Below are 20644 nucleotides of genomic sequence, written 5' to 3'. Positions count from 1 at the left end.
CTGCACATATTGGCAGTAGACATCGATTTAATTATGTCACGTTTTACCCCCTACACCACTTTCAATAACTTTGTAGAACAGTCCTGTATGCCAAATAGAATCTAATGCTTTTTGGAAGTCGATAAAGCAAGAATACATTTTAGTATTATTTTGGTGGACATGTTTATCTATCTGTAAGGGTTTTCCTGTGGTGAAGGAGAGGCGGACCAAAATGCAGCGTGGTTTCTTTGATTCATGTTTAATAACAAACAGATAAACACGAACACTACGAAACAATAAACGTGGAAAACCAAAAAACAGCCCTGTCTGGTGCAAAACACAGAGACAGGAACAGGAGGTGCTGAAGAAGGGGTTGCTGGAGATGAGGTGGGAAGGCCACTCCTTCTCCCATCGATCCATCCTCTCCATCATTTGGTCCATGGCCGAACCAATCCGGTGAAGCGCGCTGGTGTGATGGAGGACCCTTCTCCCATCGATCCATCCTCTCCATCATTTGGTCCATGGCCGAACCAATCCGGTGAAGCACGCTGGTGTGATGGAGGACCCTCTCTTCCATCGATCCATCCTCTCCATCATTTGGTCCATGGCCGAACCAATCCGGTGAAGCACGCTGGTGTGATGGAGGACCCTCTCTTCCATCGATCCATCCTCTCCATCATTTGGTCCATGGCCGAACCAATCCGGTGAAGCACGCTGGTGTGATGGAGGACCCTTCTCCCATCGATCCATCCTCTCCATCATTTGGTCCATGGCCGAACCAATCCGGTGAAGCACGCTGGTGTGATGGAGGACCCTTCTCCCATCGATCCATCCTCTCCATCATTTGGTCCATGGCCGAACCAATCCGGTGAAGCGCGCTGGTGTGATGGAGGACCCTTCTCCCATCGATCCATCCTCTCCATCATTTGGTCCATGGCCGAACCAATCCGGTGAAGCACGCTGGTGTGATGGAGGACCCTCTCTTCCATCGATCCATCCTCTCCATCATTTGGTCCATGGCCGAACCAATCCGGTGAAGCACGCTGGTGTGATGGAGGACCCTCTCTTCCATCGATCCATCCTCTCCATCATTTGGTCCATGGCCGAACCAATCCGGTGAAGCACGCTGGTGTGATGGAGGACCCTCTCTTCCATCGATGGGAGAGGAGACGCGGCTGCTCCTGCTGATTCCATTGCGAGTGCGGGATTCTGTCTTTGTATTCCTGTTATTTGGTGGTGTTCATGAGTTTTATTCTCCAGACTATTTTGGTCCCGCGTTGGATTATTCACCCTGTGTGTTGGGTTGACTGTTGTTTTGTGCGCCGGAGAATAAACTGTCTAATAATTTAAACCTGCTCTCTGCGCCTGATTCCACCCACCTTAGTAATTCGTGACACTATCAGGGTGTGTAGGGTGTAAATATGGTCAGTCGTGCGATGTTTTGGTATTATTTTGGTGTAAATATGGTCAGTTGTGTGATGTTTTGGTATTATTTTGGTGTAAATATGGTCAGTCGTGCGATGTTTTGGTATTATTTTGGTGGACATATGGTCAGTCGTGTGGTGTTTTGGTATAAATCCAATTTGGCTTTTACTCAAGACATTGTGCTTATTAAGGAAGTTAAGAACTCTTACATTTATGATACTACAGAAAACCTTCCCCAGGTTACTGTTCACACAAATGCCTCTGGAATTGTTAGGGTCAAATTTGTCTCCGTTCTTAAAGATTGGGGTTATGAGTCCTTGATTCCAGATGTCAGGGAAATAACCTACACTCAGGATCAAATTAAACAGCTTTAATATAGCATAGTGACATTTTGCACTAGTGAATTTGAGCATCTGCATCTATCAGTATCCAACAGGATAACAGCTCTGTAACATAATTGAAATTTGAATGAAAATGGATGAACAAACTTTTGCTTAAGCAACTAATGTGTCTAAAATGACGACTGCTGCCCTGTTACTACTGCCCTGTTACTGCTGCCCTGTTACTACTGCCCTGTTACTGCTGCCCTGTTACTACTGTTCAATAACGACGGCTGCTGCCCTGTTACTACTGCCCTGTTACTGCTGCCCTGTTACTACTGTTCAATAACGACGGCTGCTGCCCTGTTACTACTGCCCTGTTACTGCTGCCCTGTTACTACTGTTCAATAACGACGGCTGCTGCCCTGTTACTACTGCCCTGTTACTGCTGCCCTGTTACTACTGCCCTGTTACTACTGCCCTGTTACTGCTGCCCTGTTACTGCTGCCCTGTTACTGCTGCCCTGTTACTACTGCCCTGTTACTGCTGCCCTGTTACTACTAACCTGTTACTGCTGCCCTGTTACTGCTGCCCTGTTACTGCTGCCCTGTTACTGCTGCCCTGTTACTACTGCCCTGTTACTGCTGCCCTGTTACTGCTGCCCTGTTACTGCTGCCCTGTTACTGCTGCCCTGTTACTGCTGCCCTGTTACTACTGCCCTGTTACTACTGCCCTGTTACTACTGCCCTGTTACTACTGCCCTGTTACTACTGCCCTGTTACTGCTGCCCTGCTACTGCTGTCCTGTTACTACTGCCCTGTTACTGCTGCCCTGTTACTGCTGCCCTGTTACTACTGCCCTGTTACTGCTGCTCTGTTACTGCTGCTCTGTTACTACTGCCCTGTTACTACTGCCCTGTTACTGCTGCCCTGTTACTGCTGCCCTGTTACTGCTGCCCTGTTACTGCTGCCCTGTTACTGCTGCCCTGTTACTACTGCCCTGTTACTGCTGCCCTGTTACTGCTGCCCTGTTACTACTGCCCTGTTACTACTGATGAATGAAAATGATTTGTTACTCTGTTTCAGACACATAGAGAACTGGACAGGACTGCAGACTCTGAGAGACGTGGACATGGAGCTGTACACTGGGCTACAGAGGCTGTAAGTGTTGATACAACAGGGCAGCGTCCCAAGTGGCACCCTATTCCCTATAAATTGCACTACTTTAGAGCCCTATGGCACCCGATTCCCTATATAGTGCACTACTTTAAACCAGAGCCCGATGGCACCCGATTCCCTATATAGTGCACTACTTTAAACCAGAGCCCTATGGCACCCGATTCCCTATATAGTGCACTACTTTAGACCAGAGCCCTATGAAACCCTATTCCCTATATAGTGCACTACTTTAGACCAGAGGCATATGTCTCCCTATTCCCTATATAGTGCACTACTTTTGACTTTGAAGTAGTGACCTATGTTTAGCAATACAGCCATAGGCAGCTGTCTAAAGAAAGGCTAAGCTATGGGAATATAGGCAGCTGTCTAAAGAAAGGCTAAGCTATGGGAATATAGGCAGCTGTCTAAAGAAAGGCTAAGCTATGGGAATATAGGCAGCTGTCTAAAGAAAGGCTAAGCTATGGGAATATAGGCAGCTGTCTAAAGAAAGGCTAAGCTATGGGAATATAGACAGCTGTATTGAGAAAGGCTAAGCTATGGGAATATAGGCAGCTGTCTAAAGAAAGGCTAAGCTATAGGAATGTAGGCAGCTGTCTTGAGAAAGGCTAAGCTATGGGAATATAGGCAGCTGTCTAAAGAAAGGCTAAGCTATGGGAATATAGGCAGCTGTCTAAAGAAAGGCTAAGCTATGGGAATATAGACAGCTGTCTAAAGAAAGGCTAAGCTATGGGAATATAGGCAGCTGTCTAAAGAAAGGCTAAGCTATGGGAATATAGGCAGCTGTCTAAAGAAAGGCTAAGCTATGGGAATATAGGCAGCTGTCTAAAGAAAGGCTAAGCTATAGGAATATAGGCAGCTGTATTGAGAAAGGCTAAGCTATGGGAATATAGGCAGCTGTCTAAAGAAAGGCTAAGCTATGGGAATATAGACAGCTGTATTGAGAAAGGCTAAGCTATGGGAATATAGGCAGCTGTCTAAAGAAAGGCTAAGCTATAGGAATGTAGGCAGCTGTCTTGAGAAAGGCTAAGCTATGGGAATATAGGCAGCTGTCTAAAGAAAGGCTAAGCTATAGGAATGTAGGCAGCTGTCTTGAGAAAGGCTAAGCTATGGGAATATAGGCAGCTGTCTAAAGAAAGGCTAAGCTATGGGAATATAGGCAGCTGTCTAAAGAAAGGCTAAGCTATGGGAATATAGGCAGCTGTCTAAAGAAAGGCTAAGCTATGGGAATATAGACAGCTGTCTAAAGAAAGGCTAAGCTATGGGAATATAGACAGCTGTCTAAAGAAAGGCTAAGCTATAGGAATATAGGCAGCTGTCTAAAGAAAGGCTAAGCTATGGAAATATAGGCAGCTGTCTAAAGAAAGGCTAAGCTATAGGAATATAGGCAGCTGTCTTGAGAAAGGCTAAGCTATGGGAATATAGGCAGCTGTCTAAAGAAAGGCTAAGCTATGGGAATATAGGCAGCTGTCTAAAGAAAGGCTAAGCTATGGGAATATAGGCAGCTGTCTTGAGAAAGGCTAAGCTATGGGAATATAGGCAGCTGTCTAAAGAAAGGCTAAGCTATGGGAATATAGGCAGCTGTCTAAAGAAAGGCTAAGCTATGGGAATATAGGCAGCTGTCTAAAGAAAGGCTAAGCTATGGGAATATAGGCAGCTGTCTAAAGAAAGGCTAAGCTATGGGAATATAGGCAGCTGTCTAAAGAAAGGCTAAGCTAGTGGAATATAGGCAGCTGTCTAAAGAAAGGCTAAGCTATGGGAATATAGGCAGCTGTCTAAAGAAAGGCTAAACTATGGGAATATAGGCAGCTGTCTAAAGAAAGGCTAAGCTATGGGAATATAGGCAGCTGTCTAAAGAAAGGCTAAGCTATGGGAATATAGGCAGCTGTATTGAGAAAGGCTAAGCTATAGGAATATAGGCAGCTGTCTAAAGAAAGGCTAAGCTATAGGAATGTAGGCAGCTGTATTGAGAAAGGCTAAGCTATGGGAATATAGGCAGCTGTCTAAAGAAAGGCTAAGCTATGGGAATATAGGCAGCTGTATTGAGAAAGGCTAAGCTATGGGAATATAGGCAGCTGTCTAAAGAAAGGCTAAGCTATGGGAATATAGGCAGCTGTCTAAAGAAAGGCTAAGCTATGGGAATATAGGCAGCTGTATTGAGAAAGGCTAAGCTATGGGAATATAGACAGCTGTATAAAGAAAGGCTAAGCTATGGGAATATAGGCAGCTGTCTAAAGAAAGGCTAAGCTATGGGAATATAGGCAGCTGTCTAAAGAAAGGCTAAGCTATGGGAATATAGGCAGCTGTCTAAAGAAAGGCTAAGATATGGGAATATAGACAGCTGTCTAAAGAAAGGCTAAGCTATGGGAATATAGGCAGCTGTCTTGAGAAAGGCTAAGCTATGGGAATATAGGCAGCTGTCTAAAGAAAGGCTAAACTATGGGAATATAGGCAGCTGTCTAAAGAAAGGCTAAGCTATGGGAATATAGGCAGCTGTCTAAAGAAAGGCTAAGCTATGGGAATATAGGCAGCTGTATTGAGAAAGGCTAAGCTATGGGAATATAGACAGCTGTCTAAAGAAAGGCTAAGATATGGGAATATAGACAGCTGTCTAAAGAAAGGCTAAGCTATGGGAATATAGGCAGCTGTATAAAGAAAGGCTAAGATATGGGAATATAGACAGCTGTCTAAAGAAAGGCTAAGCTATGGGAATGTAGGCAGCTGTATAAAGAAAGGCTAAGCTATGGGAATATAGGCAGCTGTCTAAAGAAAGGCTAAGCTATGGGAATATAGACAGCTGTCTAAAGAAAGGCTAAGCTATGGGAATATAGGCAGCTGTCTAAAGAAAGGCTAAGCTATGGGAATATAGGCAGCTGTCTAAAGAAAGGCTAAGCTATGGGAATATAGACAGCTGTCTAAAGAAAGGCTAAGCTATGGGAATATAGACAGCTGTCTAAAGAAAGGCTAAGCTATGGGAATATAGGCAGCTGTCTAAAGAAAGGCTAAGCTATGGGAATATAGGCAGCTGTCTAAAGAAAGGCTAAGCTATGGGAATATAGGCAGCTGTCTAAAGAAAGGCTAAGCTATAGGAATATAGGCAGCTGTATTGAGAAAGGCTAAGCTATGGGAATATTTTCTGCAAACTTGGAACTAGACCCAAAGAGCTAGCCATGGTAATGTGTCCATTATGGGGACTGGTAGAGGGGGTGCTAGCCATGGTAATGTGTCCATTATGGGGACTGGTAGAGGGGGTGCTAGCCATGGGAATGTGTCCATTATGGGGACTGGTAGAGGGGGTGTTATCCATGGTAATGTGTCCATTATGGGGACTGGTAGAGGGGGTGCTAGCCATGGGAATGTGTCCATTATGGGGACTGGTAGAGGGGGTGCTAACCATGGTAATGTGTCCATTATGGGGACTGGTAGAGGGGGTGCTAGCCATGGGAATGTGTCCATTATGGGGACTGGTAGAGGGGGTGCTAGCCATGGGAATGTGTCCATTATGGGGACTGGTAGAGGGGGTGCTAGCCATGGGAATGTGTCCATTATGGGGACTGGTAGAGGGGGTGCTAACCATGGTAATGTGTCCATTATGGGGACTGGTAGAGGGGGTGCTAGCCATGGGAATGTGTCCATTATGGGGACTGGTAGAGGGGGTGCTAGCCATGGGAATGTGTCCATTATGGGGACTGGTAGAGGGGGTGCTAGCCATGGGAATGTGTCCATTATGGGGACTGGTAGAGGGGGTGCTAACCATGGTAATGTGTCCATTATGGGGACTGGTAGAGGGGGTGCTAGCCATGGGAATGTGTCCATTATGGGGACTGGTAGAGGGGGTGCTAGCCATGGGAATGTGTTCATTATGGGGACTGGTAGAGGGGGTGTTAGCCATGGGAATGTGTCCATTATGGGGACTGGTAGAGGGGGTGCTAGCCATGGGAATGTGTTCATTATGGGGACTGGTAGAGGGGGTGTTAGCCATGGGAATGTGTCCATTATGGGGACTGGTAGAGGGGGTGCTAGCCATGGGAATGTGTCCATTATGGGGACTGGTAGAGGGGGTGCTAGCCATGGGAATGTGTCCATTATGGGGACTGGTAGAGGGGGTGCTAGCCATGGGAATGTGTCCATTATGGGGACTGGTAGAGGGGGTGCTAACCATGGTAATGTGTCCATTATGGGGACTGGTAGAGGGGGTGCTAGCCATGGGAATGTGTCCATTATGGGGACTGGTAGAGGGGGTGCTAGCCATGGGAATGTGTTCATTATGGGGACTGGTAGAGGGGGTGTTAGCCATGGGAATGTGTCCATTATGGGGACTGGTAGAGGGGGTGCTAGCCATGGGAATGTGTTCATTATGGGGACTGGTAGAGGGGGTGTTAGCCATGGGAATGTGTCCATTATGGGGACTGGTAGAGGTGGTGCTAGCCATGGGAATGTGTCCATTATGGGGACTGGTAGAGGGGGTGCTAGCCAGCATGTGCTGTTTGCACTGTAACTCTGAGAAGAATCCAGTTGTCTGGCACTGCTGGAGACAGAGGGGGATTGTTACTTCACTGGATCACTCTCACATCACAGTGGTGCTGCTGGAGACAGAGGGGGATTGTTACTTCACTGGATCACTCTCACATCACAGTGGTGCTGCTGGCGCCAGAGGGGGATTGTTACTTCACTGGATCACTCTCACATCACAGTGGTGCTGCTGGAGACAGAGGGGGATTGTTACTTCACTGGATCACTCTCACATCACAGTGGCACTGCTGGAGACAGAGGGGGATTGTTACTTCACTGGATCACTCTCACATCACAGTGGTGCTGCTGGAGACAGAGGGGGATTGTTACTTCACTGGATCACTCTCACATCACAGTGGCGCTGCTGGCGCCAGAGGGGGATTGTTACTTCACTGGATCACTCTCACATCACAGTGGTGCTGCTGGAGACAGAGGGGGATTGTTACTTCACTGGATCACTCTCACATCACAGTGGTACTGCTGGAGACAGAGGGGGATTGGTACTTCACTGGATCACTCTCACATCACAGTGGTGCTGCTGGAGACAGAGGGGGATTGTTACTTCACTGGATCACTCTCACATCACAGTGGTGCTGCTGGAGACAGAGGGGGATTGTTACTTCACTGGATCACTCTCACATCACAGTGGTGCTGCTGGAGACAGAGGGGGATTGTTACTTCACTGGATCACTCTCATATCACAGTGGTGCTGCCATCTCTTCATAACCTGCACTGGTGCTTATCACTGCTTACCATCATGTTGACTGGCTACTGCAGAGAGAGAAAGAGAGGCAGGCAGGCAGGCAGGCAGGCAGGCAGTCAGCCAGGCAGCCAGCCAGCCAGCCAGCCAGCCAGCCAGCCAGCCAGCCAGCCAGCCAGCACAACAAGTGTAGACCTTACTTACTGACAAGCCCTCAACCAACAGTGCGGTTCAAGAAGAGTTAAGAAAATATTTAAAGTAAAAAATGATAAAAAGTAAAACAATAAAACAACAATATGGAGGCTATATACAGGGTGTACCGGTACAGAGTCAATGTGGAGACTATATACAGGGGGTACCGGTACAGAGTCAATGTGGAGACTATATACAGGGGGTACCGGTACAGAGTCAATGTGGAGACTATATACAGGGGGTACCGGTACAGAGTCAATGTGGAGGCTATATACAGGGTATTACGGTACAGAGTCAATGTGGAGGCTATATACAGGGGGTACCGGTACAGAGTCAATGTGGAGGCTATATACAGGGTATTACGGTACAGAGTCAATGTGGAGGCTATATACAGGGGGTACCGGTACAGAGTCAATGTGGGGGCTATATACAGGGGGTACCGGTACAGAGTCAATGTGGAGGCTATATACAGGGTATTACGGTACAGAGTCAATGTGGAGGCTATATACAGGGGGTACCGGTACAGAGTCAATGTGGAGGCTATATACAGGGTATTACGGTACAGAGTCAATGTGGAGGCTATATACAGGGGGTACCGGTACAGAGTCAATATGGAGGCTATATACAGGGGGTACCGGTACAGAGTCAATGTGGAGGTTATATACAGGGTATTACGGTACAGAGTCAATGTGGAGGCTATATACAGGGGGTACCGGTACAGAGTCAATGTGGAGGCTATATACAGGGTATTACGGTACAGAGTCAATGTGGAGGCTATATACAGGGTATTACGGTACAGAGTCAATGTGGAGGCTATATACAGGGTGTTACGGTACAGAGTCAATGTGGAGGCTATATACAGGGGGTACTGGTACAGAGTCAATGTGGAGGCTATATACAGGGGGTACCGGTACAGAGTCAATGTGGAGGCTATATACAGGGGGTACTGGTACAGAGTCAATGTGGAGGCTATATACAGGGGGTACCAGTACAGAGTCAATGTGGAGACTATATACAGGGTATTACGGTACAGAGTCAATGTGGAGGCTATATACAGGGGGTACCGGTACAGAGTCAATATGGAGGCTATATACAGGGGGTACCGGTACAGAGTCAATGTGGAGACTATATACAGGGGGTACCGGTACAGAGTCAATGTGGAGGCTATATACAGGGGGTACCTGTACAGAGTCAATATGGAGGCTATATACAGGGGGTACCGGTACAGAGTCAATGTGGAGGCTATATACAGGGGGTACCGGTACAGAGTCAATGTGGAGGCTATATACAGGGGGTACCGGTACAGAGTCAATATGGAGGCTATATACAGGTGGTACTGGTACAGAGTCAATGTGGAGGCTATATACAGGGGGTACCGGTACAGAGTCAATGTGGAGGCTATATACAGGGGGTACCGGTACAGAGTCAATGTGGAGGCTTTATACAGGGGGTACCGGTACAGAGTCAATGTAGAGGCTATATGCAGGGTGTTACGGTACAGAGTCAATGTGGAGGCTATATACATGGGGTACCGGTACAGAGTCAATGTGGAGGCTTTATACTGGGTGTACCGGTACAGAGTCAATGTGGAGGCTATATACAGGGGGTACCGGTACAGAGTCAATGTGGAGGCTATATACAGGGGGTACCGGTACAGAGTCAATGTGGAGGCTATATACAGGGGGTACCGGTACAGAGTCAATGTGGAGACTATATACAGGGGGTACCGGTACAGAGTCAATGTGGAGGCTATATACAGGGGGTACTGGTACAGAGTCAATGTGGAGGCTATATACAGGGGGTACCGGTACAGAGTCAATGTGGAGGCTATATACAGGGGGTACCGGTACAGAGTCAATGTGGAGGCTATATACAGGGGGTACCGGTACAGAGTCAATGTGGAGGCTATATACAGGGTATTACGGTACAGAGTCAATGTGGAGGCTATATACAGGTTGTTACGGTACAGAGTCAATGTGGAGGCTATATACAGGGTATTACGGTACAGAGTCAATGTGGAGGCTATATACAGGGTATTACGGTACAGAGTCAATGTGGAGGCTATATACAGGGTGTTACGGTACAGAGTCAATGTGGAGGCTATATACAGGGTGTTACGGTACAGAGTCAATGTGGAGGCTATATACAGGGTGTTACGGTACAGAGTCAATGTGGAGACTATATACAGGGGGTACCGGTACAGAGTCAATGTGGAGGCTACATACAGGGTGTTACGGTACAGAGTCAATGTGGAGACTATATACAGGGTGTTACGGTACAGAGTCAATGTGGAGGCTATATACAGGTGGTACCAGTACAGAGTCAATGTGGAGACTATATACAGGGTGTTACGGTACAGAGTCAATGTGGAGGCTATATACAGGGGGTACCGGTACAGAGTCAATGTGGAGGCTATATACAGGGGCTACCGGTACAGAGTCAATGTGGAGGCTACATACAGGGTGTTATGGTACAGAGTCAATGTGGAGGCTATGTACAGGGGGTACCAGTACAGAGTCAATGTGGAGACTATATACAGGGTGTTACGGTACATAGTCAATGTGGAGGCTATATACAGGGGGTACTGGTACAGAGTTAATGTGGAGGCTATATACAGGGTGTTACGGTACAGAGTCAATGTGGAGGCTATATACAGGGGGTACCAGTACAGAGTCAATGTGGAGGCTATATACAGGGTGTTACGGTACAGAGTCAATGTGGAGGCAATATACATTGGGTACCAGTACAGAGTCAATGTGGAGGCTATACACAGGGAGTACTGGTACTGAGTCAGTGTGCGGGATGCAGGTTAGAGGTCATTTGTACATGTAGGTAGGGGGGAAGTGACTATGCATAGATAATAAACAGAGAGTAGCAGCAGTGTCCAAAACTAATGGAGGGGTGTCAATGTAAATTGTCTGGTGGCCATTTGATGAATTGTTCAGCAGTATAATGGCTTGGGGGTAGAAGCTATTTGCTCTTTTCGTAAATCCATGTAGATGACACACAGGCAATGGGACAGTCCCCATTCACACCGCCATTGTCCATGACCAAGCTGATTATAATATGACCAAGCTGATTATAATATGACCAAGCTGATTATAATATGAACAAGCTGATTATAATATGACCAAGCTGATTATAATATGAACAAGCTGATTATAATATGACCAAGCTGATTATAATATGACCAAGCTGATTATAATATGATCAAGCTGATTATAATATGACCAAGCTGATTAAAGTCCAAGCTGATTAAAAGATGACCAATCTGATTATAATATGACCAAGCTGATTATAATATGACCAAGCTGATTATAATATGACCAAGCTGATTATAATATGACCAAGCTGATTATAATATGACCAAGCTGATTATAGACCAAGCTGATTATAATATGACCAAGCTGATTATAATATGACCAAGCTGATTATAATATGACCAAGCTGATTATAATATGACCAAGCTGATTATAATATGACCAAGCTGATTATAATATGACCAAGCTGATTATAATATGACCAAGCTGATTATAATATGACCAAGCTGATTATAATATGACCAAGCTGATTATAATATGACCAAGCTGATTATAATATGACCAAGCTGATTATAATATGACCAAGCTGATTAAAGACCAAGCTGATTATAATATGACCAAGCTGATTATAATATGAACAAGCTGATTATAATATGACCAAGCTGATTATAATATGACCAAGCTGATTAAAGTCCAAGCTGATTATAATACGACCAAGCTGATTATAATATGACCAAGCTGATTATAATATGACCAAGCTGATTAAAGTCCAAGCTGATTATAATATGACCAAGCTGATTATAACATGACCAAGCTGATTATAATATGACCAAGCTGATTAAAGACCAAGCTGATTATAATATGACCAAGCTGATTATAACATGACCAAGCTGATTATAATATGACCAAGCTGATTAAAGACCAAGCTGATTATAATATGACCAAGCTGATTAAAGACCAAGCTGATTGTAATATGACCAAGCTGATTATAATATGACCAAGCTGATTATAATATGACCAAGCTGATTATAAAATGACCAAGCTGATTAAAGTCCAAGCTGATTATAATATGACCAAGCTGATTATAATATGACCAAGCTGATTATAATATGACCAAGCTGATTATAATATGACCAAGCTGATTATAATATGACCAAGCTGATTATAATATGACCAAGCTGATTATAATATGACCAAGCTGATTAAAGACCAAGCTGATTATAATATGACCAAGCTGATTATAATATGACCAAGCTGATTATAATATGACCAAGCTGATTATAATATGACCAAGCTGATTAAAGTCCAAGCTGATTATAATACGACCAAGCTGATTATAATATGACCAAGCTGATTATAATATGACCAAGCTGATTATAATATGACCAAGCTGATTATAATATGACCAAGCTGATTATAATATGACCAAGCTGATTATAATATGACCAAGCTGATTAAAGTCCAAGCTGATTATAATATGACCAAGCTGATTAAAGTCCAAGCTGATTATAATATGACCAAGCGGATTATAATATGACCAAGCTGGTTAAAGACCAAGCTGATTATAATATGACCACGCTGATTAAAGTCCAAGCTGATTATAATATGACCAAGCGGATTATAATATGACCAAGCTGGTTATAATATGACCAAGCTGATTATAATATGACCAAGCTGATTATAATATGACCAAGCTGATTATATTATGACCAAGCTGATTATAATATGACCAAGCTGATTATAATATGACCAAGGTTATTATAATATGACCAAGCGGATTATAATATGACCAAGCTGATTATAATATGACCAAGCTGATTATAATATGACCAAGTTGATTATAATATGACCAAGCTGATTATAATATGACCAAGCTGATTATAATATTACCAAGCTTATTATAATATGACCAAGCTGATTATAATATGATCAAGCTAATTATAATATGACCAAGCTGATTAAAAACCAAGCTGATTAGAGACCATGCTGATTAAAATATGACCAAGCTGATTTTAATATGACCAGGCTGATTATAATATGACCAAGCTGATTATAATATGACCAAAATGATTATAATATGACCAAGTTGATTATAATATGACCAAGCTGATTAAAAACCAAGCTGATTAGAGACCAAGCTGATTATAATATGACCAAGCTGATTATAATATGACCAAGCTGATTAAAGACCAAGCTGATTATAATATGACCAAGCTGATTATAATATGACCAAGCTGATTAAAACATGACCAAGCTGATTTTAATATGACCAAGCTGATTATAACATGACCAAGCTGATTATAATATGACCAAGCTGACTATAATATGACCAAGCTGATTATAATATGACCAAGCTGATTATAATATGACCAAGCTGATTATAACATGACCAAGCTGACTATAATATGACCAAGCTGATTATAATATGACCAAGCTGATTATAATATGACCAAGCTGATTATAATATGACCAAGCTGATTATAATATGACCAAGCTGATTATAATATGACCAAGCTGATTATAACATGACCAAGCTGATTATAATATGACCAAGCTGATTAAAGTCCAAGCTGATTATAATATGACCAAGCTGATTATAATATGACCACGCTGATTATAATATGACCAAGCTGATTAAAGACCAAGCTGATTATAATATGACCAAGCTGATTATAATATGACCAAGTTGATTATAATATGACCAAGCTGATTATATTATGACCAAGCTGATTATAATATGACCAAGCTGATTATAATATGACCAAGCTGATTTATAATATGACCAAGCGGATTATAATATGACCAAGCTGATTATAATATGACCAACCTGATTATAATATGACCAAGCTGATTATAATATGACCAAGCTGATTATAATATGACCAAGCTGATTATAATATGACCAAGCTGATTATAATTTGACCAAGCTGATTATAATATGATCAAGCTGATTATAATATGACCAAGCTGATTAAAAACCAAGCTGATTAGAGACCAAGCTGATTATAATATGACCAAGCTGATTATAATATGACCAAGCTGATTATAATATGACCAAGCTGATTATAATATGACCAAGCTAATTATAATATGACCAAGCTGATTATAATATGACCAAGCTGATTATAATATGACCAAGCTTATTATAATATGACCAAGCTAATTATAATATGACCAAGCTGATTATAATATGACCACGCTGATTATAATATGAACAAGCTGATTATAATATGACCAAGCTGATTAAAGTCCAAGCTGATTATAATATGACCAAGCTGATTATAATATGACCAAGCTGATTATAATATGACCAAGCTGATTAAAGTCCAAGCTGATTATAATATGACCAAGCTGATTATAATATGACCAAGCTGATTATAATATGAACAAGCTGATTATAATATGACCAAGCTGATTATAATATGACCAAGCTGATTAAAGTCCAAGCTGATTATAATATGACCAAGCTGATTATAATATGACCAAGCTAATTATAATATGACCAAGCTGATTAAAGACCAAGCTGATTATAATATGACCAAGCTGATTATAATATGACCAAGCTGATTATAATATGACCAAGCTGATTAAAGACCAAGCTGATTATAATATGACCAAGCTGATTATAATATGACCAAGCTGATTATAATATGACCAAGCTGATTTTAATATGACCAAGCAGATTATAACATGGGAGAACATTAGAAGACTCCTGCCTTCTGATATCGTTCTGTATCAACATTAATCACTTCTTCTATTGTCTGTTTGTTCACGTGTCTTTCAGAATCATTATAAACTGCAGTCTGCACTCTATCCAGGCCCGGGCTTTCTCCCAGAACCCTCATCTACGATACATGTGAGTCTATAAATATGACCTGAACTTTGACTTCAGACAGAACGTCCTGCTGGGCCATGGGGACAGGCTATAATAAAGAGTTCAGGCTGAATGTCTGTCTCTGGGTTGGTAGAGAGGCTTCTATGATCCCGACCTACACAACCACTGGCTGCATGATGCATGACATCAGTGACTGTCTCTGTGTAACACGTGTCTCAGAGTGACCCCTATGTAACCTTGTCCCTCAGAGTGACCCCTATGTCACCTTGTCTCTCAGAATGACTCCTATGTCACCTTGTCTCTCAGAGTGACCCCTATGTAACCTTGACTCTCAGAGTGACCCCTATGTAACCTTGTCTCTCAGAGTGACCCCTATGTAACCTTGTCTCTCAGAATGACCCCTATGTCACCTTGTCTCTCAGAGTGACCCCTATGTAACCTTGTCTCTCAGAGTGACCCCTATGTAACCTTGTCTCCCAGAGTGACCCCTATGTAACCTTGTCCCTCAGAGTGACCCCTATGTAACCTTGTCCCTCAGAGTGACCCCTATGTAACCTTGTCTCTCAGAGTGACCCCTATGTAACCTTGTCTCTCAGAGTGACCCCTATGTCACCGCGTCTGAGAACATTAGATTTGTGTTAGCTCCCTGAGCCTAATTCCCAAGCTTTATCTCAGCAGCTGACACAGTCTTGTGATGTGCATGACACCCAGACTGGAACAGTTGGTGTCAACAGCACAAACAGACTATTAGAAATACCTGACTGGTACATGCCCTTTGTAGAGATATGATAACTATATATGAGACTACTGACTCAACTATATATGAGACAACTGACTCAACTATATATGAGACAACTGACTCAACTATATATGAGACAACTGACTCAACTATATATGAGACAACGGACTCAACTATATATGAGACAACTGACTCAACTATATATGAGAAAACAGACTCAACTATATATGAGACAACTGACTCAACTATATATGAGAAAACAGACTCAACTATATATGAGACTACTGACTCAACTTCATATGAGACAACTGACTCAACTATATATGAGACTACTGACTCAACTTCATATGAGACAACTGACTCAACTATATATGAGACAACTGACTCAACTTCATATGAGACAATTAATATGAGACAACTGACTCAACTATATATGAGACAACGGACTCAACTTCATATGAGACAACTGACTCAACTATATATGAGACAACTGACTCAACTATATATGAGACAACGGACTCAACTTCATATGAGACAACTGACTCAACTATATATGAGACAACGGACTCAACTTCATATGAGACAACTGACTCAACTATATATGAGACAACTGACTCAACTATATATGAGACAACGGACTCAACTATATATGAGACAACTGACTCAACTATATATGAGACAACTGACTCAACTATATATGAGACAACTGACTCAACTATATATGAGACAACTGACTCAACTTCATATGAGACAACTGACTCAACTATATATGAGACTACTGACTCAACTATATATGAAACAACTGACTCAACTATATATGAGACAACTGACTCAACTATATATGAGACAACTGACTCAACTATATATGAAACAACTGACTCAACTATATATGAGACAACTGACTCAACTATATATGAGACAACTGACTCAACTATATATGAGACAACTGACTCAACTATATATGAGACTACTGACTCAACTATATATGAGACAACTGACTCAACTATATATGAGACTACTGACTCAACTATATATGAGACAACTGACTCAACTATATATGAGACAACTGACTCAACTATATATGAGACAACAGACTCAACTATATATGAGACTACTGACTCAACTTCATATGAGATAACTGACTCAACTTCATATGAGACAACTGACTCAACTATATATGAGACAACTGACTCAACTATATATGAGACAACTGACTCAACTATATATCAGACAACTGACTCAACTTTATATGAGACAACTGACTCAACTTTATATGAGACAACTGACTCAACTTCATATGAGACAACTGACTCAACTTTATATGAGACAACTGACTAAACTATATATGAGACAACTGACTCAACTTAGGTGGAGTAACAACAATGACAGCTGGTTGTGGTTAGATGTTAGATGAGGTAACAAAAATGACAGCTGGTTGTGGTTAGATGGAGTAACAACAATGACAGCTTGTTGTGGTTAGATGGTGTAACAACAATTACAGCTGGTTGTGGTTAGATGGTGTAACAACAATGACAGCTGGTTGTGGTTAGATGTTAGATGGAGTAACAACAATGGCAGCTGGTTGTGGTTAGATGTTAGATGGAGTAACAACAACGACAGCTGGTTGTGGTTAGATGGAGTAACAACAATAACAGTTGGTTATGGTTAGATGTTAGATGGTGTAACAACAATGACAGCTGGTTGTGGTTAGATGAATTAACAACAATGACAGCTGGTTATGGTTAGATGTTAGATGGAGTAACAACAATGGCAGCTGGTTGTGGTTAGATGTTAGATGGAGTAACAACAACGACAGCTGGTTGTGGTTAGATGGTGTAACAACAATGACAGCTGGTTGTGGTTAGATGGAGTAACAACAATGACAGCTGGTTGTGGTTAGATGTTAGATGGTGTAACAACAATGACAGCTGGTTGTGGTTAGATGGAGTAACAACAATGACAGCTGGTTGTGGTTAGATGTTAGATGGAGTAACAACAATGACAGCTGGTTGTGGTTAGATGTTAGATGGAGTAACAACAATGACAGCTGGTTGTGGTTAGATGTTAGATGGAGTAACAACAATGACAGCTGGTTGTGGTTAGATGTTAGATGGTGTAACAACAATGGCAGCTGGTTGTGGTTAGATGGAGTAACAACACTGACAGCTGGTTGTGGTTAGATGTTAGATGGTGTAACAACAATGGCAGCTGGTTGTGGTTAGATGGAGTAACAACAATGACAGCTGGTTGTGGTTAGATGTTAGATGGTGTAACAACAATGGCAGCTGGTTGTGGTTAGATGGAGTAACAACACTGACAGCTGGTTGTGGTTAGATGGAGTAACAACACTGACAGCTAGTTGTGGTTAGATGGAGTAACAACACTGACAGCTAGTTGTAGTTAGATGGAGTAACAACAATGACAGCTGGTTGTGGTTAGATGTTAGATGGAGTAACAACACTGACAGCTGGTTGTGGTTAGATGTTAGATGGGGTAACAACAATGGCAGCTGGTTGTGGTTAGATGTTAGATGGTGTAACAACAATGGCAGCTGGTTGTGGTTAGATGGAGTAACAACACTGACAGCTGGTTGTGGTTAGATGGAGTAACAACACTGACAGCTAGTTGTGGTTAGATGGAGTAACAACAATGACAGCTGGTTGTGGTTAGATGTTAGATGGAGTAACAACACTGACAGCTGGTTGTGGTTAGATGTTAAATGGGGTAACAACAATGGCAGCTGGTTGTGGTTAGATGTTAGATGGAGTAACAACAATGACAGATGGTTGTGGTTAGATGTTAGATGTAACTTGTGGTGACAGACAAACAACTTATGTGGCAGAGATCACACAGGTCAGATAAGACTTTCTCATTTGTGCAGAACCAATGGCTGTGAAAGCCCCCTGCCTCTCCCATCCTCTTAGCTCCCCCTGCCAACCTCATCCCCCAGCCTCTCCTTCAGTCTTCCCCAGTCTCCCCCTGCATCCCTCCACCCTCCCAGCCTCTACTTCAGTCGTCCCCAGTCTCCCCCTGCATCCCTCCACCCTCCCAGTCTCTCCTTCAGTCTCCCCCTGCTCAGTCTCCCCCTGCATCCCTCCACCTTCCCCCGTCCTCTCCCTCAGTCTCCCCCTGCATCCCTCCACCCTCCCCCATCCTCTCCCTCAGTCTCCCCCTGCATCCCTCCACCCTCCCAGCCTCTCCCTCAGTCTCCCCCTGCATCCCTCCACCCTCCCAGCCTCTCCCTCTGTCTCCCCCTGCATCCCTCCACCCTCCCAGCCTCTCCTTCAGTCTCCCTCAGTCTCCCCCTGCATCCCTCCACCCTCCCAGCCTCTCCATCAGTCTCTCCTTCAGTCCCCCCTACATCCCTCCACCCTCCCCATCCTCTCCCTCAGTCTCCCCCTGCATCCCTCCCTCCTCCCAGCCTCTCCTTCAGTCTCCCCCTGCATCCCTCCACCCTCCCCATCCTCTCCCCCAGTCTCCCCCAGTCTCCCCCTACATCCCTCCACCCTCCCCCATCCTCTCCCTCAGTCTCCCCCTGCATCCCTCCACCTTCCCCCGTCCTCTCCCTCAGTCTCCCCCTGCATCCCTCCACCCTCCCAGGCTCTCCTTCAGTCTCCCCCAGTCTCCCCCTACATCCCTCCACCCTCCCATCCTCTCCCTCAGTCTCCCCCTGCATCCCTCCACCCTCCCAGCCTCTCCTTCAGTCTCCCCCTGCATCCCTCCACCCTCCCAGCCTCTCCTTCAGTCTCCCCCAGTCTCCCTCTACCTCTCATCCCACCTCCCCCTGTCACTGCTAGGCCTGCTGCTCACTGACTGATAGATGGTTATCTGGGTGAGGACTGACACTCTGTGTTCACACTGCCAGGGCGCTCCAACAGAGTGAGCGAGAGACAGAGCGAGATAGACAAACTGAGCAAAAGAGAGAGAGAAACTATCAGGAATCAAGATCAGACCCAAGTGCAGACTGTGTGAAGTATGTTTATTGTAACCACAGGGGCAGGCAAACGACAGGTCAAGGCAGGCAGGGGTCGATAATCCAGAGCAGAGACCAAGGTACAGGACGGCAGGCAGGGTCAGGGTCAGAGACAGGCAGAGGTCAAACGGCTGTGACGGCTGCATCAGGTGGTGGCTGCATCAGGTGGTGGCTGCATCAGGTGGTGGCTGCATTAGGTGGTGGTGGCTGCATCAGCTGGTGGCTGCATCAGGTGGTGGTGGCTGCATCAGGTGGTGGCTGCATCAGGGGGTGGTGGCTGCATCAGGTGGTGGCTGCATCAGGTGGTGGTAGCTGCATCAGGTGACGGCTGCATCAGGTGGTGGCTGCATCAGGTGGTGGTGGCTGCATCAGGTGGTGGTGGTTGCATCAGGTTGTGGTAGCTGCATCAGGTGATGGCTGCATCAGGTGGTGGCGGCTGCGTCAGGTGGTGGTGGCTGCGTCAGGTTGTGGTGGCTGCATCAGGTGGTGGCTGCATCAGGTGGTGGTAGCTGCATCAGGTGGTGGTGGCTGCATCAGGTGGTGGTGGCTGCATCAGGTGGTGGCTGCATCAGGTGGTGGTGGCTGCATCAGGTGGTGGCTGCATCACGTGGTGGCTGCATCAGGTGGTGGTGACTGCATCAGGTGGTGGTGGCTGCATCAGGTGGAGTGCTGCATCAGATTACCTTGCCTCCACAATCACCCGACCTCAACCTAATTGAGATGGTTTCAGATGAGTTGGACCACAGAGTGAGG

The 20644-nt window shown here is 44.3% G+C and overlaps 1 protein-coding gene across 2 annotated transcripts in view; it reads left to right on the top strand.

Annotated features, from left to right (window-relative positions):
• LOC110513060 (NT-3 growth factor receptor) overlaps nucleotides 1-20644 on the top strand; it is a 150614-nt gene that overhangs the window by 38867 nt on the left and 91103 nt on the right. For both annotated transcript variants that reach the window (XM_036964134.1, XM_036964135.1), the window contains exons 2-3: nucleotides 2810-2884; nucleotides 15129-15200. In XM_036964134.1, coding sequence (XP_036820029.1) covers nucleotides 2810-2884; nucleotides 15129-15200 — 147 coding nt within the window. The remainder of the gene's footprint in view (nucleotides 1-2809; nucleotides 2885-15128; nucleotides 15201-20644) is intronic.

The sequence above is a fragment of the Oncorhynchus mykiss genome, chromosome 26 (genome assembly GCF_013265735.2).
Source record: "Oncorhynchus mykiss isolate Arlee chromosome 26, USDA_OmykA_1.1, whole genome shotgun sequence".
Taxonomy (NCBI): domain Eukaryota; kingdom Metazoa; phylum Chordata; class Actinopteri; order Salmoniformes; family Salmonidae; genus Oncorhynchus; species Oncorhynchus mykiss.
This window is presented reverse-complemented; position numbering and strand designations above follow the sequence as displayed.